At 42.8% G+C, this 25,000-nt stretch overlaps 1 protein-coding gene across 9 annotated transcripts in view; it reads left to right on the forward strand.

Moving 5' to 3' along the window:
• LOC147015001 (protocadherin-10-like) overlaps nucleotides 1-25,000 on the forward strand; it is a 592,231-nt gene that overhangs the window by 495,935 nt on the left and 71,296 nt on the right. For all 9 annotated transcript variants that reach the window (XM_085849272.1, XM_085849275.1, XM_085849281.1 and 6 more), the window contains one exon: nucleotides 5,887-6,014. In XM_085849272.1, coding sequence (XP_085705398.1) covers nucleotides 5,887-6,014 — 128 coding nt within the window. The remainder of the gene's footprint in view (nucleotides 1-5,886; nucleotides 6,015-25,000) is intronic.

Here is a 25,000-nt window from a genome sequence, read left to right on the forward strand (position 1 = left end):
TGGTTTGTCGTCCTGCCTTGTTGCCTGCTTGCCTGTTTCGTCTCCTGCTCGTCTTGCTGGTTCGTCATCCTACCAATTTTCCTGCTCGCCTTTTTCGTCTTTCCGACACATGTGCTTGCTTCATTGTTTGGTTTGTGACTGCTTTGATGGCATCTGTGTGGATGCCTCCACAGGAGATAAGGTCTCACCCGGGTTTTCGTTCCCTTTCCCATCTGTACTTGAGTCTGGTGTGTGTGGCACCTTTTGGGTTCTTTGTTTCTCTTGTAAGTCATTATTTATTGTGATTTACTTTTTTCCCCTTTTCCTCCCTCAAGCTGCTATAGTAATCATTCTTCCCCTGGTATTTGTGGGGGGAATAAACCCCATAAAATCAGATAAAGGACCTTGTGTGCTGTTTGAGATTCCCGAGCACGTGAATCTGCCATTATTCGAACGCAGTCCAAGGGATTATATGCCAGTTCGGTCAATCTATCCAGCACTCCATGTGTTAACAGACTGCTGGGCAATGAAACTTGGTGGACATGTTGAGTGTGTGATAAGGATGAATTGATGATATTTTGGTGAAGATCTGGATCCGGATTCAGATACGAGAATTTTTTCTATTTTTTTCACCATTGAGCGATTGGGCCAAAAATGATATTTTTCACCATATTTCAAAATAAAACATTGTGGATGGATTATTACAAACCTCGGTGGATAAGTTGGGGAGGTGACAAGAAAAATCTGATTCGATTTCGGTTCAGGTCTGGATGCAGATGCAGCCTATCAGTGGGATACAAGACATAAACTGTACAGCCTGGCAGAGGTATGCGGTCTACCGAGTGTCATTCTAGTTATTATTGCGATTATTGATACCCCAATGAAGCCCTCTACCGAGTGTCATTCTAGTTATTATTGCGATTATTGATACCCCAATGAAGCCCTCATATACCGCTCATGCATAAGAAATATCGCTGTCGGGAACACATCGCAATGTAAATAATGGTATAATGACAAAAGCGCATTTCAATTAGCTTTCTCTTTTCCAAGAACGCATGCTGAACACTAAACTAGGTATTACTGTATATGGGTAAAAAGAGACAAGACTAACTGTTCAGATATCACTGTACAATATATTACCACTAATAATGTTAAAATGTTCAGATTTTAAAACTGCCAGGATATGTACACAACGTATCCCATTACAATTCAGTCTGGCTCCATCCATCATGCATTCTGATTGTTTGCTGTCTCAGTTTTTGTTCGTCCAAATGCAAATTTGACTCGAGCAACAGAAAACATTTTGTGATGATCATTTTCACCAAAAGAGGCTTAGGCTTCAAGCAAGCAGTGCACTGCTGTCTCTTGTCATCCCCATTTCTGACCCATGATCTTTATTTTTCCCCATTAACCTTTCCGAACCCAACTGTCTTCCCTGCAAGTTTCAGTGTTTCCTCCCTTCCTCCATCTCCTCTTCTTATCTTCATTTATTCTCTTCATTCTATCCCACTGTCATTCTACCTTGCTCTTCCATGAACCCCACTCCTACAAACAAACAAAAAATATTTTTTATTTACATCGCCAAACACGCAAGGTAATTTTATAGCTAACAACCAATCAATGTTCCACCATGATGCCTTGCATGTTTTACCAATATGGCAGTGTTTGCTTGTTAATAGTGATGAACTTCGGCTTGAGAATTCACTCAAATCAACATTGGGAACGTATGAAATTGTCCAATGCAAAATAAGACCAGTGAAGAGATAGAAATGAGTGAACAAAGTACTGGCTTAGTCGTAGGTGGTATATCGACTGCATGATTTCAGTATTATATATATATATATATATATATATATATATATATATATATATATATATATATATATATATATATATATATATATATATTGTGTGTGTGTGTGTGTGTATGTATATATGTATGTATATATATATATATATATATATATATATATATATATATATATATATATATATATATATGTATGTATATATATGTATATGTATGTATATATATGTATGTATATATATGTATGTATATATATATGTATGTATATGTATGTATATATATGTATGTATATATATATATATATATATATATATATATATATATATATATATATATATATATATATATATATATCTATCTTATCCAGAGTGAGGGAAATTAGGTTGAATGGGTCTTAGATACTGTGGAGGATTTTTGTAATGATTTATTTATATTGAAAACTGCCAAAACTGGGCCTTTTTTGTCTCACCAGCCAAGCTCGAGTGTGTTTGTGGTTGTGTGACATATGGGCTGGAACAGACTAACCAGCAGGATTCCTCTGGCCTGGTTCCTTTCAAAATTCATCAGCTCACAATATGCATCTTAGTAAATGCACTTAGGGGAATGTCACCCAAGAAGGACATTGCAATTTTTCTATAAAACGGTTGCTGCTATTGGAAGAAATTTTGATCTTTCTTCTTGAAATATATCTTCTTGAATCTAATTGAAAGATGACAGTGCTCCATTCCTGTGTGCCATGTCATCTTGGGAAACTTAATCCAAGAACCCGGACTTGAGAAAAGGAAGAGTGGAGTACAGGGAATGGAAAGGGATGTTGGAGGAATTTGAGGGAATCTGTAATGATATATGTCAGTGTGTGTATCAGTCAGTCAGTAAGTGTGTCTTCTCCATACCTCCAAAACCATGAAACGTAGTGGCCCCACACTTTGCATGCATACTCGGGGAACTCGAAGGGAATGGATGAGTGAAAATTTGGTTTAATTAAAACATCCCTTTTTAAGATAATTGGGCAAGTCCAAGAGAAGGTCCCCTTAGATGGCAGAATTTAATATTCATGCCACAGCTCTAATTTCAATGAGATTTTCAGGTCTGAATGTGAAATTTTATTAATTTATGAAAAAAAATAAGTCATAGATTTCAGATGTGGTCACTAAACTAATTTACATAAATGCAAATTAGGTGATATGTCTGGGACAAATTTTGTTGTAAATTTAACCAAACTTTCCAACAATTTGTTTACATGGACATGAATACTCCACCGTGCCCTTTTAATACACAAGAAAAAAATTGTTCACTTCATTAATTATGCAAATTAGGCCTGATCTTAATAAGCGATGTCCCATACGTAACAATTTTACATGGATTTTTTTAGGATTACACAAAAAATTCCGAATATTTTTTGATGCCATTTTCAGAATTTCTACTCCATCATGTATTGGTTTTTTTGAGAGAAATTCTCCTCCTCTCTCATCCTGCATTTCTAGATTAAATATAAGTAGATAATTAGTTCACAAGTAATTTTAAAATGTTACGTATGTGACAATACCGTTATGTGTGTAACATTGCTTGCAAAGTCTGTAGGAAAGACTACTTCAGCATTGCCAACATGTGACCACTACTTTGGGGTGTGTATTCTCATGAGACCTGTCCACACATGGCCCAGTTTAAGGCAGAATAAACAACATGGGATCATTCCATTTGTAAGGAGGGCTGTAACCTCCTGTTGAAGAAGATATGAGTTTTTGTTTATCATTATTTCAGGCACCTCTAAGTTTCTGGTTTTTCTATGAAACATACTGGAATATGTATTTCCGTTTTACACAAAATTAATACCTTCTTCTATTCCCTTGTGTAAGTGGAAGTAGTCCATATAACTACGTTGCCAGATTTGATATTTTCATTCTAGTTGATAAATGATTACATCTGCATATAATTACTTCTATTGAATGTCCAAAAGCCCTGAAGTCCTGAGACAAATAAAAACAAAAATCTATACGAGCATTAAAAAAATAATGAATTACCAACAAATTACTCTAATCAAATTATTTTCATTCCTTGTACACGCCCTAAAACGGATCTGTCCTGCGTGTCCTGTCTGGGTTTAATCATTTTATATCGTAAATTTTTGTGTATGTCCGCAATAACGTGCATTTCATTTACTTCAGATGTACTTGCAAACCATTGTTAATATGATTCTAATTTTAAATCATTTTGCATTTTTAATACTTAATAATCAGATGATCACTTTGTTTCATATCCTATTGAAATCATATCCTATCCATGAATTGCTGAGTTTCTAATCGTTAAATGTTGGATCTTTGTGTCAAAATATGCTCAAACCTGTTGATTGTGTTATGAAAGGCAATTTACACCAACAATGTATTTATCGCATGTAAAGCTGATAGAGAATTGCGTCCCATATGTAACGCATCCTTCGTTGACACTAATTAATCTCTCTTTGACTAGTGTGTATTTTTTCTGTAAGAGAAGTTGTGATGAGTTACACAAGTGTTTCAACTTTCTCCACACTCAAAATTCTGGTGAATGATAAAATACTTTCAGAGAACTTTGAACTTGAACAGATTTCTTTGAAAAATCATTTCTTGTGGTCCCATACATAACGCACCATGTTTTCTTCAATTACATAAGATAATCATCCCAAGGAGTCTTCTTCTTTTTCTTTCGGCTGCTCCCGTTAGGGGTCGCCACAGCGGATCATCCGTTATGATCCGCATAATGATTTGGCACAGGTTTTTTTTTTTTACGCCGGATGCCCTTCCTGACGCAACCCTGGTCGCCTCTTACGACACAGGGATATGGTACACCTATTCTAACCGGGGCATAAACCGGGCCCAGTACACTGGTACTTGCTTCGCCGACCTCGGAAGGCTGACAGGCTGAGTCAACCTTCTGGTGTGTATTAATTCAAGCGGCAACAGGGCTTGAACTCAGGACCTTTTGGATCCCAAGCCGCTACCCTAACTACTACGCCAACACCAGGCTTATAATCATCCCAAGGAGTAATGACAAATAAATTGTTGTGGAATTTCTCCTGGCATATGCCCAACAATGGAATAAAAATCACTGAAATCAATGACTGTCTTAATTGCTTTTCAGAGGGTTAAACTTTCTGAATGTCCCATACGTAACGTGCGTGAATTATTGGACTTGCCCAATTAACATCCTCATTTAATTATATCCTTTATGAGGCGATCCTTGGCTGCCTCGCTCTCTGGGGTCTCAAGGCATATCCTGGGTGACCTCGCTGGGGTCTGAAACCGCCATATTTTTGGCCTGCTTAAACATGCCTCGACTTGGAACAGGTCGCAATGATTTCTTTGCGATAAAGTTCTTTTTTTCACTTTCCTCACTCATATTATTGAATGCCTGTTCATCATAGCTACAAATTGCTGGGTGCATTGCAATGCTTATAAATGCCCGGAGATGCCAGCATTTATGACTTTATTTAATTTCCGCACATGTGATAACCTCAAGAATCTCTTAAACTAAAAAGAATTACAAAATATAAACTCCACATTTGAACTTAGCAGATGCTTTAAAAAAAGTGTTCATTTGTCCAATTCGGACATTGCTTTGGCGTTTCCGGGTGCATGGTTTTATCAATGGCAATTTGTAATCGCTTTCCAAGCCAGGCGTTCCGTTGGAGTGCTTGCTTGAGTGCTTAAGCCACTTCCCGAGCGCCCTGCAGTCAGTCGCAGTCAAGTTTGTGTCCTATCACTGTCTACTATGTTGAATAATTCATCTTCACTTATTTTATCTATACTTTTCATTATCTTAAACATCTCTATTATATCTCCTCGTAACCACCTCCTTTCTTGTGTATAAAGCCCTGTCTCCTTCAGCCGCTCCTCATAGCTGAGTGATAGCATATTATCTGCTGATATATGATGTAACTTTTATAAAGTGATTAACAACTGATGATTTAAATGTATACTTATGTCATAGATTATTCCGATACAAATATGCTGGACTCCAAATGATGAAGCCAAATTTATGGATGATGCACTATTATGATGAGATTAAGGGGCAGACTAAGCCCTTCATCATTTTACTTACAATTTTGTTGTACCAACTTACAGTGTGGGCTGGAAAGAGCCCGATCGGCTGAGTTTCAAGGACAGTGGACAGGGAGACAGCGAGCCGGCGGAGAGCGAGCCTGACACAAGCCGTGGCCCATATGGTGACGGTGGTTTGGCTGCGGTGCGAGGTAAGCAAGCACTTTAACAATGGAATAGTGGGTGGGCCAGTAATCCCAGGTCATCAGCAAGAAAAAACTTTTATTTCCTCATCTTTCTTTTCTTTTTCTTCATCATTCGTTTTCCTTGTAATCTCTTGTCCGATCTACAAGAACAAGCCAACCTTCAAATATATTTTTTGAGTCATTTTAAAATCGAAGAAGACTGGTTGTTGAATAAATCATTTGAAAGAAGTTCAAGGCTCATGCCAGGTGAGAGAGAGCGGTTAGAAAGTCAACAAACCAATAGCATATGAGGACAGACTTTAAGAGACAATCCATGTGTGAGAGAAAAGGACAAAGAAGTGAAGGTAAGCTAAAATATTCAACTTGGAGAAGGCTTTAAGTATAATGAGAAGGAAATGGTGACAATCTCAGATTCCTTGACAAATAGATATGTCTGCCAAACTTGGTATCTTGTGACTCTCAATTGTTGTCATTTTGTAACAACACATACCTTGTCTTGCTAGAATTTGAATGTTTTTTTGCAAGTGCTCTATCTTTTTCAAGAATCCTGAGCACCACATATTTCATGGTTACCATATCCATCGTGCCCAAGGCACTATACATGGTGAGACATTTTAAAGTTGCCGTGCTTGCCATTTGTAAAAGAGGCTTTTGGTCACTGTACTCGAGGCTTCAACCTCGACGGAATGCCCATGCTTTCGTGCAGTAGATAGATTGAGGCCATTGTGATATGCTATTTATCTTTCCTGAGCGATGACTTGATGGCTCAGTTTGGGCACAAGCACCAGACTCTAAATACAGTTTTTTATTCGTCGTCATGTTGGTAGTTTCAATCTCAAGGATAAATTGGTCAATGTTGTTCGTTAATGATCTTTTAAAATCTTTTTTTTTCCCCTTGGAATTTTGTCCCATTTTGAAAAAGTAAGATTTATCCCACAGAGACCTCCACTGGCTTACATGGTATCCAGCATCAAAGCTTTCCTTAATTGTGGCAGAGTAAGGAAACTGGCTCTCTTCCATATTACATGCACAGGACCACAGTGCTAATAACAAGGTCAATGGACAAATAACTTGAAGCTTGTTATTGAGAATTACTTGTCTAATTGTTTTCTTTATTTAACATGCAACCAACATGGGTTAAAAAAAATTCCACTAGGCAATCGACAATTTTTTTTGAAATTGAAGAAAGAAAAATGTAATCATACTGAAAATAATTACAAAAATTACCCCCGTGTGGAGGTGACGGTCATCTCTATAATGTTTTTTACTATCATAATCGATGAACCGTTGCCAGATATCTCCTAAAATGACAGACTAGATAGGTTTTGAAAATGGCGACTTTCACAACTTTCGTGACCTTGACCCTGCCTGACCTCGAATCTGGGGAAAAAAATATATCGTTGGGTATCACTCATCGACCTCTACCCACATACCAAATTTCATCAAGATCGGAAGTAAAAAGTTTTCTTTGTACCGGGAGGTGTTTTTGACCATCTTCCAGGGTACGTGGCGGCCAAACGGGATGGAAATTCAAAAATCTGTCCGGTTAGATACAAGATAATCTTTTTTACTATCATAATCAAGAAACAGTTGCCGAACATCTTGTAGAATGTCAGACTAGATAGGTTTTGAAAATGGCGATTTTTATAACTTACGTGACCTCGTGACCTTGACCCTGACCTTGAACCTGGACAAAAGTTATGTCGTTGTGCAACACTTATCGACCTCTACCCACACACTAAGTTTCATCAAGATCGGAAAGAAAAATTGTTGACGGACGGACGGATGGACATTTGGTCCGGCTTTATTAGGTCATCTCGGTAGAGATGACCTAAAAAGTCTTAAATAGAGGTTAAAGCACACAATTAAATGTGCTTTGGGAGACCATGCTGTCCAATTTTTCTCTCAAACGTACACCCAATGGTCATGATAATGAGTACATGGCACATTGAATTGTATTCTGTGGAGAATACTATGGAAAACTAGAACGGTACTCTTCGACGTCGTGACTTCGACAAATATGCCTCCGCCCACATTATTACATCATTGTACATACTTTTACCAAGTTTAATTTAAATCCCTGAACCCAGATTCAAAATATTAAATAATTCTGGCTGCCAGACCATAAGTCCGATCAGGTTGAAATTTAAAACATGTATTCTCCATCATTAGAGGATCATAATTGTGATGTTTCATGTCAATTGATAAAGCGGTTCAAGAGAAATAAAAAAATTTTCGTTCAATTTTCAATTCAAGATTTTCGTTCAATCCAATATGCCTGCCAGACCTACCATGTGACCCACGCCCCCCCACTCCACCCCCACCCCCCACTCCTCCCGCCAATACAATTCAGCTCTAGCTGACCCTCAAAAATGTTCATACTGATCAGATAAAGTGGTCAACACATGCAATTATGACATCATAATGAAGCCACTTATGATGTCATCAAAAAAATCACATTTGTTTCTCATGGGGAGTACTTCACATGTGCAAAGTTTCAATTTTTTCCATGGAGCGGTTTCAGAGATACAGAGGTCCAATGTTTTACCTTTTTACAACATGGTTGCCACACCACATGGCTTATGACGTCATAATTATCATTAAAACATTATGCATGACTCGTCGCACCTCAGGTGAAAATTTCATGTCAATCGGATAAGCAGTTGCAGAGAAAACAGAAAATTAGCATGGACGTATGGATGGACAACCCGAAAACAATGCCTCCGGCAACTTCGTCAGCCGAGGTTATATTAATAAAAAGTTATTCAAGAAATAAACTATTGGCAGATTGATCCAATTTTGATTAAAAAGCATTTTTTGATGTTGTAAAAGGCTGGTCCTTTCAGATGTATCATTATGAACATTGGTAGAGTACCCACACTAAGGGCGATATTGTTCCAAGCATGCAACACGTTCTTCTGACACATCCCTATATATGGGCAGTGTATAGGCAACAGACCACTGCCTCGAATGCTCCCGAAAATAAAATTAACCCGAGTTAAGTACATGAAGCAATTACATGCATGCTGCTTATGTGCATGTATAATACATTGTGGTTATAGAGTTCGGATAATTCCAATTGCACCCACTCTCCCCCCGCCCCCCCCCAATAAGAAGAAAATGGCAACGTGGGTGAATTTTCTTTTTTTTTTGTCAAAAACTTAGAGTAATCAAACGAAAGTTTCAGCTTCCTATATCTAATACCCTTGGAGAAGTCGATGAAACAAACAGCATACTTGCATACATACAATACATACATACATACATACGTACGTATGTACACCACCGGTCAAAAGTTTTAGAACACCCCCATTTTTCAAGTTTTTACTGAAATTTAATCAGTTTAATGTTTCAATGTACTCTGACATTAAAGCATAGAACAAATAAACAATTGCAGATAAAAAATAAATAATGGAATCATTTTGTTAAACAAAATTTCATCTAAATTTTTGACTCATCAAAGTAGCCTCCTTTTGCAGATATAACAGCCGAACATATTCGTGGCATTCTTTCTACAATGGAAATCAAATATTGTTTGGAAAGTTCTTCCCAACACTGTTGCAGAAGTTCCCACAAATGTGTTGCACTTGTAGGTTGCTTTGCTTTCACCGTTCTGTCCAGTTCATCCCAAACCAGCTCGATGGGGTTTGAGCCTGGAGACTGTGCTGGCCATTCCATGATTCGAAGCCTACCATCTTGTTCTTTTCTTCTAAGGTAGTTCTGACATAGCCTGGAGGTATGTTTTGGGTCGTTATCTTGCTGTAGGATGAACCCCTGACCAACGAGGCGGACACCAGAGGGTAGGCTATTGCATGGCACTGCAAAATGCTGTGGTAGTCCTTTTGGTTCAGGGTGCCAGCCACTCTGTGCAAGTCGCTGACTCTGGATCCAGCAAAAGAGCCTCAGATCATCACGCTTCCTTCTCCATGTTTGACAGTTGGTGTCACACACTGAGGAACCATCCTTTCACCTACTCGACGGCATACAAAAACCCTGCGTGATGAACCGAAGATTTCAAATTTTGATTCATCGGTCCATAAGACCTTCCTCCAGTTTTCAGGAGTCCACTGGCGGTGCTTCATGGCCCAGGCAAGCCTCTTTTTCATATTTTGCCATCTTTGCAATGGCTTTCTTACTGCCACTCTACCTGTCAAACCAGCAGCTCGAAGTCTTCTCTTCACAGTTGAAACTGAGACTTCCTTACTTCGACCAGTGTTACGCTGTGCTTGAGGCTGCTGTCCTGTGAGTCACCTATCACGCAAGCTGTTGACTCTCAGAAACTTGTTTTCTGATTGTGTTGTGGCTTTGGGTGTGCGAGACCTCTTCCTGTCAGAGTTTCCTCCAATTTCCAAGTGCCTTTTGATGGTGTAGGAAACTACTCACTGACACCTTGGCTTCCTTTGCAATTTCTCGAAAGGAAAGACCTACACTTTTAAGGGTTATAATGGTCTGTCTGTCTTCCTTTGTTAATTGTCTTTTTCTCACCATTATGATAGCAATATACTACTTCCTGCAGTGCAATATTCTCCAAATAATGCTTCAGAGGGTGCAGCAACACAGTCTGTTCCAACACTGCTTTTATACAGACAGAGGGTTTGTAACTAATCAACAAAAGTTGGGACACATGTACGAATTGTTTGCATCAACTTTCAAGGCTTAATTTACTTCCACTGCTGCAGAACAGCTGCAGTTGTTAACCCATTACTTGTTCCCTGAAAAGGGCTTTTTTATCATCTCTGAAATTTACATTGTTTTTCAGTTTTTGGTAACCTAAACTTCTTTTTTAACCTCTGGCAGTTTCCTGCTTAGCTTTGTACCATTTCAGGTTATTCACTGGACTTGAACTGCTTAAATTTCAGTAAAAACTGGAAAAATGGGGGTGTTCTAAAACTTTCGACCGGTAGTGTAAGTACATACTTACATACACACAACATACTCTTCCACGAGCCTTGACTACGGAAATAAAAAATACAATATACTGTACATACATACATACTTCCCTTCCATTATATAGAGATATCACAAAGCAACATGACTTAGCATGTTATGACACAAAATTATTCATGAATTAATGAGACATGTTATGTCGATGCATTTTGTTGTGATTTTAAGTTTGTTTAAAAAAAAAATCAGTCCAATATATTGGACATTATTTATTTAATGTTCGTTGAAAGAGGGCCTTTTTGAGACAATTGCCTCGGCCACAATTATGGCCTTTGCTATTGCGTCCCAACCTCAAAAACTCCAATGGAATACGAGATTCCTTGAAGCCTAGTGTCGGTTTGCATCAACGGGCAAGTTAAAGACAGATTTTATCGCCTGAAAGACGATAAGAGTATGTTACCCAACCTGCAAAGTGAGTTGCGGCTGACGTTTCAACCGTTCACCCTTCTTCGGAGCAAAAAATATTGAATGGACCTCCCTTCGGATGTGGAATAGTGTCAACAGCTGACAGGTCCGCAAGTATGATAGGCATGCCTGTGATAAGCAGCGGGACACAGAACTTACTTACTATGCCAATAACTTGAAAGTAACTTGCCGAAAGAGATCAAGGTTCTTCATTAAACTTGTATGAGAATTATCCTGTGCCTGACTTCGTTTAGCCTTGATGGTTCTTTTTTCTGCCGTGCTGTCCGTTGATTTGGTATGTTTTCTTTGTGTTTTTTGTTGACTTTACGAAAAAAAAAGTTACGATCATTTTTTGTTTTGACAAGTCTTTTTACTGCAGTAGTTCTGTCTTTCTTGCAATCGGCTGGTATGATAAAGTATGGGACCTTTGTCCAAACAATCCTCAGCAAAGTGATGTTGGCAAACACTGAATTTGGAGTGGTTTTGTTGAAGTCTTCCAGGTTTACTGCATGAAGCACACCCACCGATTTCTCAGTGCCACAAACAACTCGCTACAACCATGAACAAAACAATATGCTTACCCATTCCGAGTAACAAGCCTCCTTGACCAAGATGCATCATGTACAGTACAGGATCATTAACACATTACACCATTGCCATATTTAGTTATGGTTGACTGAGAACTGGTTAGGAGGCTCACAAAAAAAAATGCTCATTAAATCAATGGAACATTAATTTAAAAACTATTTCACACTTGCACTCAAACGTAAATTAACTCCTGTAATGTGACAGGGTCAAAGGTTTGTGGAGGAGGTGCAACACAAGTCACGCACACACATGCAGACAAACTCGTGAGACGACATTGGACTTTTCTTTCGACAAACATAGCCACCGAGATTGGGAGAAGTGACGTAACTTCCTGCGGCACTCTGGGTAGCGGCGATGCCATCTTTTGTCACGACGCTTTTCTCTCTGTTGTGAGCCAGTTAATTAATAATTTCCTCCTCCCCATGGATGTCAAGCAATGGCATTGTTCATATTCTATCTTCTAAATACTGAGCATAAAGCAAGGATGCAGGACATACCGTTTTTATTGGCTTCGGTATGACTCAGCTATGATCAGCATCAAAACTGCTGACGTCCCAGACTCAAGAGCAGACGCTTTAACCTAATACCACAGAGTCTGATAATTGCGCCTAAGATGGTGTTCGTGGCCTTTTAAGCAAAACTCACATGAGCACTGATTCTGTACCCCCACTCTCCCCATTCCCATTCCTTCCCACTCCTTCCACTATAACTGCATGTTTTTTTTATGCTTCTGCTGACTAAGTCGCTGGAGGCACGATGTTTCCGGGTTGTCCGTATGTACGTACGTACGTCCGTCCATGGTAATTTTCTCTTTTCTCTGCAACCGCTTATCATATTAACACAATTTTCACCATTGGTGCGACTACTCATGTAGAATGTTTTCATGATACCGTAATGATGATGTCATAGGTCACGTGGTGTGTCAGTCATGTTGGAAAAAAGGAAAAACTTTGGACCTCTGGATCTCCAAAACTGTTCCATCAAAAAAATTGAAACTTTGCACATATCAAGTACTCCTCATAGGACATAAGTATGATTTTTCTTAATGATGTACGAGGTGGTTCGTTATGTCGTCATAAATGCATACGTCAAACGCTTTATCCAATCTGTGTGAAATTTTTTGAGGGTCATCTAGGGCTAATTTGTATGGGTGGGGGTGGGAGGGATTTGATGACGTCATCGGTCACATAGTTCGGCAGTCGTATTTTTTTTTAACAGAAAAGCCTTCAATAATGTGGGCGGAAGCATATACGTTGATGTCGCGACATTGAAGTGTCATTCTCGTATTATTTTTGTATTATTTTTGTATTTTATTGTATTATTTTTTGTATTATTATATTTATTGTATTGCATTTGTATTATTATTTTGTATTATTATTGTATTTGTATTATTATTGTATTTTGAAGAATACAATGCATTATTTTTCCCAGGACTCAAGACCAACATTTACAAAGATATGAATATCTTTTTACATTATTCAATTTGCTTCATAATTTAAAAACTTTGATGAGCTCTCATCACCATTGGTTTCAACGAATATCCAGTCAGAGATAGAAATAATTGTTCCAAAAAATTTAATTTGTTGTTCACGTCTGCAATTAAATGCAAATTGCTTTCATGACATCTACAATCATTCCAATAATTTAATCTATAATTTTGCACTTAATGTTTGTTTTTTTTGTCATCTAAGCCATTTTCCAAATTCAAATTACGTTTGATTTCTTTAGTTTTCTTTGAAGAGCCACCTCATTGTGCACAATTGTAAAAGGTTTTGCCCATCATCTGAACACCCTGTGACCTACAAATATATCCTTCATGGAATAATGGTCACTGAGATGCCTTCAAATGGAAACTATGCACACGGCGTGTAACTTGGTCCAAATGCCCTTTTATGAAAATGGTAATTCTGTTAATTACCTTTCCAGACTTACTTCCACAAGAAACACCCACTCCCTAGGGAGCGGCTAAGGGGAGGAGCCAGGGGGGGGGTGGGAGGCAACATTATGTTGTGTTGTTCTGTATTATGATATTATGTATATTTACTCTTGACATTATGTTGATGTGGATGGGATTATCAATTTTCACATGAAAAAGCATGTACAAGCAACAAAAGCCAATTAAACAAAACCAATTCTGAAACAAACAGGAAAAAGCAGAGTCAGCCTCAGGCAACCTATAAGTTGTGATCCACAAGCTTTATCAAGGAACACTTTAGGTGTTGAAACAAAGCCATGCCATCATCATTGGCATCCTGCTCATCAGGTCAGGTCAGGTATGGGAGCATGTGCCAGAACAGCGCGTCGCTGCGTCCACTTTCCGCCGGTACTCCGGGGGCCTCCGTCTGGCCATCCCCCAGGCAGATGCCAGGCCCATCCCCATCTCCTTGAGATGATGGTCAACCTGCTGCAACCATGAGGCACGTGGTCGGCCCACTGGCCTCCTCCACTCATGAGACTCCCTCGCTGAGAGAATCTGGTGAGCAGGATCAGCGTCAGGAAAACGAGCCACATGTCCATACAGCCGCAGCTGACGCTCACGGACTATGCAGGTAACAAATCTCATCCGAGTCTCTCTCAGCAACCGCTCGTTGGACACAAAATCCGACCAGCGATAGCCAAGGATTCTCCGAAGAGACCTGGTACCAAAGGAATTAAGTCTCCGTCTCAGATCCTTGGTCAAAGTCCAAGTCTCGCACCCATAGAGCAAGACTGGAAGTACCAAGGACCTGAAGACTCGGACTTTCGTCCTCCCGCACAGGTACCGGCAGCGCCACACCCCATGATCCAGTGAATCCATGACTCCCCAGGCCCGACCCAGACGTCTATTGACCTCCGGCTCACAACCTGCGGAGACATGAATATCACTGCCAAGGTAAGTGAATCTATCCACGACCTCAACATCCTCACCACAAACAGACACAGACAGGACAGCAGCATCCAAGATGTCACCGAAAGCCTGGATCTTTGTTTTGACCCAAGAAATCCGTAATCCCAACGGCTCCGACTCCTCATTCAGCACCTCGAGGGCCCCCAAGAGGATGTCTAAAGTCTCCGCAAAGATGACTGCATCATCTGCAAAATCAAGGTCCGAGATCTTGACATTGCCAAACGATGCACCGCAACTTGATCTCTCCGACATCCTCCCAAAAATCCAGTCCATACAAGTGCTGAAAAGTGTGGGGGCAAGTACACATCCCTGACGAACTCCAGTAACAACTGGAAATAAGTCAGAGGCGGTACCACCACACTTCACAGCACTCTCAGTACCAGAGTAGAGTTCAGACATCAGATCGATCAGTTTCAGTGGCACCCCACGAAGACCAAGAATCCTCCAGAGGACATCCCGATTCACTGAATCGAACGCTTTACAGAGATCAACATAGGCTGCAAGCAGCCCCTGCCGAAACTCTCGTCTGCGTTCAGTGAGGACACGAAGAGCAAGGATACGGTCAATCGTTGACCTCTTTGGTGTAAAGCCTGACTGCTCTGGACGCTGGTGCTCAAGCAGATGGTGGCGAACCCTATCAAGAATTATCCGAGCAAAGACCTTGCCCGGCACTGAGAGCAGCGTCACCCCTCGGTAGTTGTTGCAGTCTTGGCGATCACCCTTCCCTTTCCAGAGAGGGACAACAAGGCCCCTCTTCCAGTCAGTTGGGATGATGCCTGTGTTCCAGGCAGAGCACAAAACTGCATGCAACGACGCGAGTGCAGCATTTCCACCAGCCTTGAGAAGTTCAGCATGGATGCCACAGATCCCTGGAGCTTTGCCCCGTTTCAACTGGTTCACCGCAGCCCGTGTTTCCACAAGCGATGGTGGACCACAGTTGATTCGAGGGTCAGCAACAGGGATTGTAACACCCTTGACGTCCAACTCGACAGCTGGGGGATCAGCCTGGTACAACCGCTCAAAGTAACCGGCCCAGCGGGCCTTCACTTCAGACTCCTCTGTCAAGAGCCTACCACTCTCTGCTCGAACTGCAGTGCTCCGAGGGATGGGCTTGGATGAACGTAATGCGCGAATTCCCCTGTAAGCGGGACGAGAATCACCTGTCCACAGGTGATGCTCTACCCCCTCACAGATTCCTCGCACATAGGCCTCCTTGTCCACCCTCAGTGCACGTACAGTTTTACGCCTCAGCTCCCTGAACAGCTCAGCTCTGCCATTCAGCCTGGCCCTGCGACTCTGGTCAATGGTATCCAGTGTCCCTTGAGAGACAAAATTCTTCTTTGCCCTGCGGTGAACTCCAAGGCATCCACCGGCAACATCAAGGACGGTGGTCTTGAAGGTGCTCCACAACTCTTCAGGACCCCCAAAGCACCCAGACCCCCCAAGTGTCCACTCAGCCTGTTCGCAAACTCCTCAGCTACTCTCTCATCCCTGAGCTTGGCAACATCCAGCCTAGGCTGGGATGGTACCATTCTCCAGGATTTAAGGTGCAGCTTTAGAGTTGCTACAACAAGCCTGTGGTCAGTATTGAGGAACTGAGCACTCCGGTAGACCCTGCAGTTCTGGATCATCCTCCAACGACCGTCAATGAGGACATGGTCAATCTCCTTTGCCACACCGCCAGCGTTGGAATACCAAGTCCAGCGATGAGCTTGCGGGCGCTGAAACCATGAACCAGCCACCCTAAGTCCATGACTTCTTGCAAAGTCAAGGAACTTAGTGCTATTCTGGTTCATAGTTCCTGACCCATGGGGACCAACACACACCTCATAACCATCCCTATCAGTTCCAGTCGATGCATTGAAATCCCCCAAGACTAGAAGTGTATCTCGTCTGGGGCACTGATCAACCACAGACTCGAGTGTGGCGTAGAATGCATCCTTCACGGTAAGATCACTCGCCTCAGTCGGAGCATAAATAGAGACCAGGGAAATGACACCTAAGGAGTGACGAATCCTTAATCTCATAATACGCTCGTTGACCGGTGTTACCTCAATTATCATTGGGGTCAGCTTATTGGACACAGCTACAGCAACTCCTTGGGTATGGTAACCATCAGAGCGACCAGACCAATAGTAGGTGTAACCACCCACCATTATCTCGCCGCAATCCGGTCTCCGAACCTCAGAGAGAGCTGCAATCCCGATGTCCAAACGCTTGAGCTCAGATGATAACAGAGACAGGTGATCATCCTCTCTTAGGGATAGGACATTCCAGGCACCCACCCGAAGGGACCGCCTCAGGTTAACCCAAGGAGACCGCCGTCTGGTGGACGACACCTCAGCACCACTCCGACACACTCTCCCGCAATCTGACCCAGGGATGTTACCCCGTGGTTTCCCTCCTATCAAAGATTGGGGGTCCCGAAGGCTTTGCCCCAATCCCATCATCCGGTGAGCTGCCCTGCGAAGGGAAGCTGCACAGGAGGTACTCCCACGGAGTGGGTTTTCAGATTTTTTTGCGTTTTTGCGTTTTGCGGAATGAAGCGTTTTACGGTGGCTGGAGTGCAAATCCTGCCACCAACCTCCTAATAAGAAGTAACCCAACTGCAGGAGGACGTCCGCAGACACAGTTGGGCACTAGATATGGATGGCCGTTGGCTCACAAGGAGCTCCTCCGCCCTTTGACAGGTTTTGTTTTTAATCCTGCTGGGTGTCCATATCCAAACACCCTCCTCACCAGAAAACCTGGTGGGGGAGACGGTTTAGTCGCCGACAACCCGACCATGGAACAGGTTAGTACAGGTTTACATGGTACCTGTAGCAGGTCACAGATCGAACCTGACCTGACAAGAAACACCCACTCCCTAGGGAGCGGCTAAGGGGAGGAGCCAGGGGGGGGGGGGGTGGGAGGCAACCTTATGTTGTGTTGTTCTGTATTATGATATTATGTATATTTACTCTTGACATTATGTTGATGTGGATGGGATTATCAATTTTCACATGAAAAAGCATGTACAAGCAACAAAAGCCAATTAAACAAAACCAATTCTGAAACAAACAGGAAAAAGCAGAGTCAGCCTCAGGCAACCTATAAGTTGTGATCCACAAGCTTTATCAAGGAACACTTTAGGTGTTGAAACAAAGCCATGCCATCATCATTGGCATCCTGCTCATCCCTGCATCGTAATTGGTAAGATGTTGTATTACATGGATGCACGTGAGCGGTTGGAAAAGTATTTCCACACTGGAGCACAATGCTTCCCAGTGTTTGAGAATATCTTCTGGCAGGTGAAGATTGGCTTGGAGTCTGAGCGGTTATAAGGGTATTCGATGCCTGCCCATGCTGGTACACTCTGTCCTGGGTATTATGGAGAATATCTTCTGGCAAGTGGGAATTGAGTTGGAGTCTGTTTTGGAGGCCATTGTCTGATCCTCGAAAAATAGCTGAACAAGCAGGTACTGAGTATCCTGCGGAAGAAGAGATACAATTTTGTGTTAGAACATCCCGTGTATCTTTAATGAGGGATTCCAGCCAGACATTGTCACCTCATTTAACCCAATGGATGCGGTTGACAGAACATTGTTGTAAGCAGGAATGTCCTTTATGAGGCGATTACAAAATTCAAACAGGTTCTCAACAGTCCTGGTTGGCTGTGGAGAGATGTTGCATGACTTTCCAACATCGTAGTTAGGATACATTTTCTCCTCGGTCAACATCGGGTCGAGATTAGCAATCCCCTTTCTATGAACAGTCAATAATGTCAGGCCAGATTAGATCTGTGACTTGCGACATATACTAACTATACATGTAAACCTATACTAACTTGTTTCATGGTCGGGTTGTCGGCAACTAAACCATCTCCCCCACCAGTTTTCCTGGTGAGGAGGGTGGATGATGTTGTACACCCAGCAGGATGAAAAACAAAACCCGTCAAAGGGCGGATGAGCTCCTTGTGGGCGAACAGCCATCCATATCAGGTGCCCAACTGTGTCTGCGGACGTCCTCCTGCAGTTGGGTTACTTTGTGTTTTTTGGAGGTTGGTGGCAGGATTTGCACTCCAGCCACCATAAAACCCTTCATTCTGCAAACCACAAAAACGCAAAGACATCTGGAAACCCAATTCGTGGGAGTACCTCCTGTGCAGATGCCCTCTGCAGGGCAGCTCACCAGATGACAGGATTGGGGCAAAGCCTTCGGGACCCCCACTCTTTGAAAGGAGGAAAACCACGGGGTTACCTTCCCAGGTCAATTTGCGGTCGTGTGTGTTGGGGTGGTGCTGGTGTGTCATCCACCAGATGGCGGTCTCGTTGGTGCCTGGAATGTCCTATCCCTAAGAGAGGATGATCACCTGTCTCTGTTATCATCTGAGCTCAAGCGTTTGGACATCGGGGTTGCAGCTCTCTCTGAGGTTCGGAGACCGGATTGCGGCGAGATAATGGTGGGTGGTTACACCTACTAATGTTCTGGTCATTCTGATGGTTACCATGCCCAAGGAGTTGCTGTAACTGTGTCCAATAAGCTGACTCCAATGATAATTGAGGTAACTCCGGTCATTGAGCGTATTATGAGATTAAGGATTTGTCACTCCTTGGGTGTCGTTTCCCTGGTCTCTGTTTATGCTCTGACTGAAGCGAGTGATCTCACCATGAAGGACGCATTCTATGCCATGCTCGAGTCTGTGGTTGACCAGTGCCCCAGGTGAGATACTCTTCTAGTCTTGGGGGATTCCAATGCATTGACGGGAACTGATAGGGATGGTTATGAGATGTGTGTTGGTCCCCATGGGTCTGGAACTGTGAACCAGAATAGCACTAAGTTCCTTGACTTTGCAAGAAGTCATGGACTTAGGGTGGGTGGTTCAGGTTTCAGCGCCCACAGGCTCATCGCTGGACTTGGTATTACAACGTTGGCCATGTGGCAAAGGAGATTGACCATGTGCTTGTTGATGGTTGCTGGAGGATGATCCATAACTGCAGGGTATACCGGAGTGCTTCGTTCCTCAATACCGACCACGGGCTTGTGGCAGCAACTCCGAAGTTTCAGATTAAACCCAGGGGAATGGCTCCATCCCAGCCTAGGCTGGATGTTGGCAAGTTCAAGGATGAGAGGGTAGCTGAGCAGTTTGCAAACAGGCTGAGTGGGGATGTGGGAGCGTCTGGGTTCTTTGAGGAATCCTTAAAAGTTGTGGAGTGCCTTCAGGACCATCATCCTTGATGTTGTCAGTGGAGGTCTTGGAACTCACCATTGGGCGAAGAAGAATTTTGTGTTTCAAGGGACACGGGACACCTTTGACCAGAGTCATAGGGCCAGGCTCAATGGCAGAACTAAGCTGTTGAGGGAGTTGAGGCGTAAAGCTGTACGTAAAGGGAGTGCACTGATGGTGGACAAGGAGGCCTATGTGCGAGGAATCTGTGAGGGTTAGAGCATCACCTGTGGTCGTGATTCTCGTCCTGCTTACAGGAAAATTTGCACATTGCAATCCTCCAAGCCCATCCCTCAGTGGACTGCAGTTAGAGCAGAGGGTGGTGGGCTCTTCACAAAGGAGTCTGAAGGGAAGGCCTGCTGTGCCGGTTACTTTGAGCAGCTGTACCAGGCTGATCCCCCAGCTATCGACTTGGATGTCAGGGGTGTTGCTATCCCTATTGTTGACCCTCCAATCAACCGTGATACACCTTTATTTGTGGAAACACAGGCTGTGGTGAACTGGTTGAAATGGGGTAAAGCTTCTGGGATTTGTGGCATCCATGCTGAACTTCTCAAGGCTGGTAGAAATGCTGTACTCATGTCGTTGCATGCAGTTCTGTGCTCTGCCTGGAAAAAAGGCATCATTCGAACTGATTGGAAGAGGGGGCTTGTGTTCCTCTCAGGAGAGGGAAAGGTAATCGCCAGGACTGCAACAACTACCGAGGGGTGACGCTGCTCTCAGTGCCAGACAAGGTCTTTGTTCAGATAATTCTTGAAAGGGTTCGCCACCATCTGCTTGAGCACCAGTGCCCAGAGCAGTCAGGCTTCACACCAAAGAGGTCAACGATTGACCGTGTCCTTGCCATTCAGGTCCTCACTGTACGCAGATGAGAGTTTCAGCAGAGGCTGCTTGCAGCCTATGTTGGTCTCTGCAAAGCTTTCGATTCAGTGAATCAGGATGCCCTCTGGAGGATTTTTCGTCTTTGTGGGGTCCCACCAAAACTAAAAAATCTGATGTCTGAACTATACTCTGGTACTGAGAGTGCTGTGAGATGTGGTGATACCATCTCCGACATTTCCAGTTGTTACTGGAGTTTGTCAGAGGAGTGTACACGGGAGGCATTCATCCAAGGACTCAGATCAGCCCACATACGGCAACGCTTACTAGAGAAAGCGCAACCCACTCTTGACAAGGTAGTCGATCAGGCACGAGCGATGGATGGATCAGGCACCCCCACAATTTTCAGCACTTGCATGGACAGGATTCGAGGGAGGATGTCGGAGAGATCAAGCTGCGATGCATCATTTTGGAATGTCAAGATCTCTGACCTTGATTTCGCAGATGATGCAGTCATCTTTGCGGAGACTCCAGATATCCTGTTGGGGGCCCTCGAGATGCTGAATGAGGAGTCGGAGCCACTGGAATTACGGGTTTCCTGGGTCAAAACTAAGATCCAGTCTTTCAATGACATCCTGTCTGTGCCTGTTTGTGGTGAGGATGTTGAGGTCACGTTGATATTCACTTCCCTTGGCAGTGATATTCATGTCTATGCTGGCTGTGAGCCATATGTCAATAGATGTCTTGGTCGGGCCTGGTGAGTTATGGATTCCCTGGGTCATGGGGTGTGGCGCTGTCGGTACCTGTGCAGGAGGATGAAAGCCCAAGTCTTCAGGTCCTTGGTGCTTCCAGTCTTGCTCTACGGATGTGAGACTTGGACTCTGACCAAGGATCTGAGATGGTGACTTAATTCCTTTGGTACCAGGTCTCTTTGGAGAATCCTTGGCTATCGCTAGTCAGACTTTGTGTCCAACGAGTGGTTGCTGAGAGAGACTCAAATGAGATTTGTTACCTGCATAGTCCGTGAGCGTCAGCTGCGGCTGTATGGACATGTGGCTCGTTTTCCTGATTCCAATCCTGCTCACCAGATTCTCTCAGCAATAGAGCCTTGTGAGTGGAGGAGGCCAATGGGCCGACCATGTGCCTTGTGGTTGCAGCAGGTTGATTGGCATCTTCAGGAGATGGGGATGGGCCAGGCATCTGCCTTTGGGATGGTCAGACGGTGGCCCCTGGAGTACCAGTGGAAAGTGGACGCAGCGACGTGCTGCTCTGGCGCATGCTCCCACACCTGACCTGACCTGACAGTCACTAATCAGTTTGTCATTTTCGATGCCTCAATTGATTGACTTGAAGTCTTTTGTTGTTGCCTCCCTGATTTTGTCCTCTTGCAACTGCTTTGCCAGAGTGTTCTCTTTTTTTTTGTCAGATGAATTTGACATTGTTCATCAGTTTTTGATTCTCTGACAGATACATGACATTCCCTCTGATTGTCAAGTCATTCTTCATTTTCTGCTACTCAGGTGTAAGCCTGGCATTATCTGTTATTTAATCAGGTGACTGATGTCGATTGCCAGTTTTTACTTCTCTCACAAGATGCCTTGTGTTTTCTATGAATGGATAGTCAATCTTCATGATGTCCGTCAGGTACAACTTCTCTGATAGATACCTGGCATTTTCCAAGATGGGCAAGTCTATGTTGATGTTGTTATTCAGTTTGAGTTTTTCTGACATTGGCAAGTCGATCTTCCAGTGGTTGTTGCTGTTTCACATCTCTGCCTTCTTGTCTTCTCTCTACAGGCAAAGTTAATCTTTGAGCAAGGTTTGACCTTTCGGCCATCATTTCAGGAGTGCATCCGATTTATGAATTGAGGCAAATGGAACTGACAATTCTATATTTTTATGAGCCAGTGATATCCTGAATTTGGAGAGGAGTTCCTTGCAAATCATATTACTAATGTGAGACTGCTGTAGCTTGTTTTTCAGGTCAGGGCAAGCATATGAATGTGACTCCTACTTCCCACACAACTCTGGGAAACACAGCACTGACCATGTCCAAATGAGTCAGTCGTGATGTACACACCAACCTTTTTGAGTGTTTGACCTTGTGACGTGATCACAATCATTGCAAGCATGACCTGATTGGAAACGAGACCGCACCATCTGAAAGGGGAAGATGTTGTCTGAAGGTTCAATGGGAATCAATGGAATGAAGATCTGATCTTCCCTTTGCTTGATCCTATTGCTGCTTTCATTCAGAAGATATCAGAGGCCAAGGCCATTGATGTATCTGGAGTCATTGCAGTGTCTGTTAAAGGAGTCAAAATTCTACAATAACATGCCAGGCATCCCAAACTTTAGCTCCAGTATGTGGAATGGCTTGTTTAAAGGCATAAAGCTGTTCAGAAATTTAACAGGAAACTGGAAGGCGTTGGCATCATCAACTATCTTGTCAGAGCTCCTGTAGATGCATTTCTCACCTTGTAAGAGTGTGGCAAAGTGGCGATTCACAAGTTCCACCTCTGCATTGGATGGACAAAGAACAGCTTGGGAACAGAACTACTCCTTATCTTCCTGCTGACCTTATAGATCGAGGAAGACGTAGGCAACCAACTCTCCATAGTACTCCCCTAAAACATGAGCTGCTGGTCAAGTGCGATCTTGAGTTTGCCTTTGATATCATTTGGCAGCTTGTCCTCGCCGACTCAAAGAAGGAGGAGGAGGACATTGGGACCATACTCTGTGCAGAGCGTTGGTGCTGCTTAAGCAGTCTCCTTGGCTATTGGGCACAATCCTGGATGGGTCGCCACTTCGACACAGTACACCGCATGCTGGCACTCATTTTGCCGATCTCGGAAGGATGACAGGTCGAGTTAACCCCACCTGCTATTAATTCTACAACTGAGCGGGATTTGAACTCAGGACCCTCGGATCCAAAGCCAAGCTGTTACCCTGTTACCCAGGATCCTAGGATCCAAACCCTAACCATAAGCCAACACCAGACATAGAAGGGAGGAGGGAAAATCTATAAAAGTGCCCTTTGATTCCTCTCTTTCCATGTCTTCATGCATGTTATGTGTTGCCTTTACAACCTCGATGCTCTCCCAGAAAGGTGAGCTCTTCAAACACTGACCAACAATTTGAGCTCGACCACTCTTTCACACAACTGGCAGAATCTGGTGCTAGTCACCACTGTAAACGACAGTGACTCATCCAAAAATCCTCCTTTCCTTATGAATTTCTTTCAAACTGCAGTCTTCCATTTCAGTCATTATTGCATTTTGTTTCTTCATATTCATCTCCATTGCAATAATTATAACACTCCATCCTAAGCATTCAAAAATATAGGTAATCGAGGACAACGTACAGTGCTTTCACAAAGTATTCACACCCTTTGACTTTTTCACCTTTTGTTGTGTTACAGCCTGAATTTAAAATGGATGAAATTTTAAAAAAAATTTGACACATATCTACACATAACACCCCATAATGACAAAGTGGAATTATTTTTTTAGAATTTTTTACAAATCAATTAAAAATGAAAAGCTGAAATGTCTTGAGCCAATAAGGATTCAAGCCCTTTGATATGACACTCCAAATTGAGCTCAGGTGCATCCAATTTCCTTTGATCATCCTTGAGATGACTCTACAATTGATTGGACATGATTTAGAAAGAAACACACCTTTCTGTATAAGGTTCTACAGTTGACAGTACATATCAGAGCAGAATCTCAACCAGGGAGTCCAAGGAACTATCCGTAGAACTCTGAAATAGAATTGTGAGGAGGCATAGATCTGGGGAAAGTACAAAATAATTTCTCGAGTTGAAAGTTCCCAAGAGCACAGTGAGGTCCGTCATTAGGAAATGGAAAGACTATGGAACTACCCAGACTCTTCCTAGAGGTGGCTGTCCAACCAGACTGAGCAACTGGGCATGAAGGACCTTGGTCAAGGAGGTGACCAAGAACCCAATGCCCACTCTGACAGAACTACAGAGTTCCTTGGCTGTGATGGGAGAACCTTGTTATGCGCTACCACCAGACTTCGAGACAAGTCTCCCTTGAGTACCCAGAGGGAAAGCGCGGCAGAAAAAATAAACGGTCACTTTATAAACTTTTCAATCAATTGACAACTCAGGTGAACCAG

Source organism: Eptatretus burgeri, chromosome 12, assembly GCF_056783735.1.
Source record: "Eptatretus burgeri isolate ZD-2024b chromosome 12, Ebu_testis_v1, whole genome shotgun sequence".
NCBI lineage: Eukaryota > Metazoa > Chordata > Myxini > Myxiniformes > Myxinidae > Eptatretus > Eptatretus burgeri.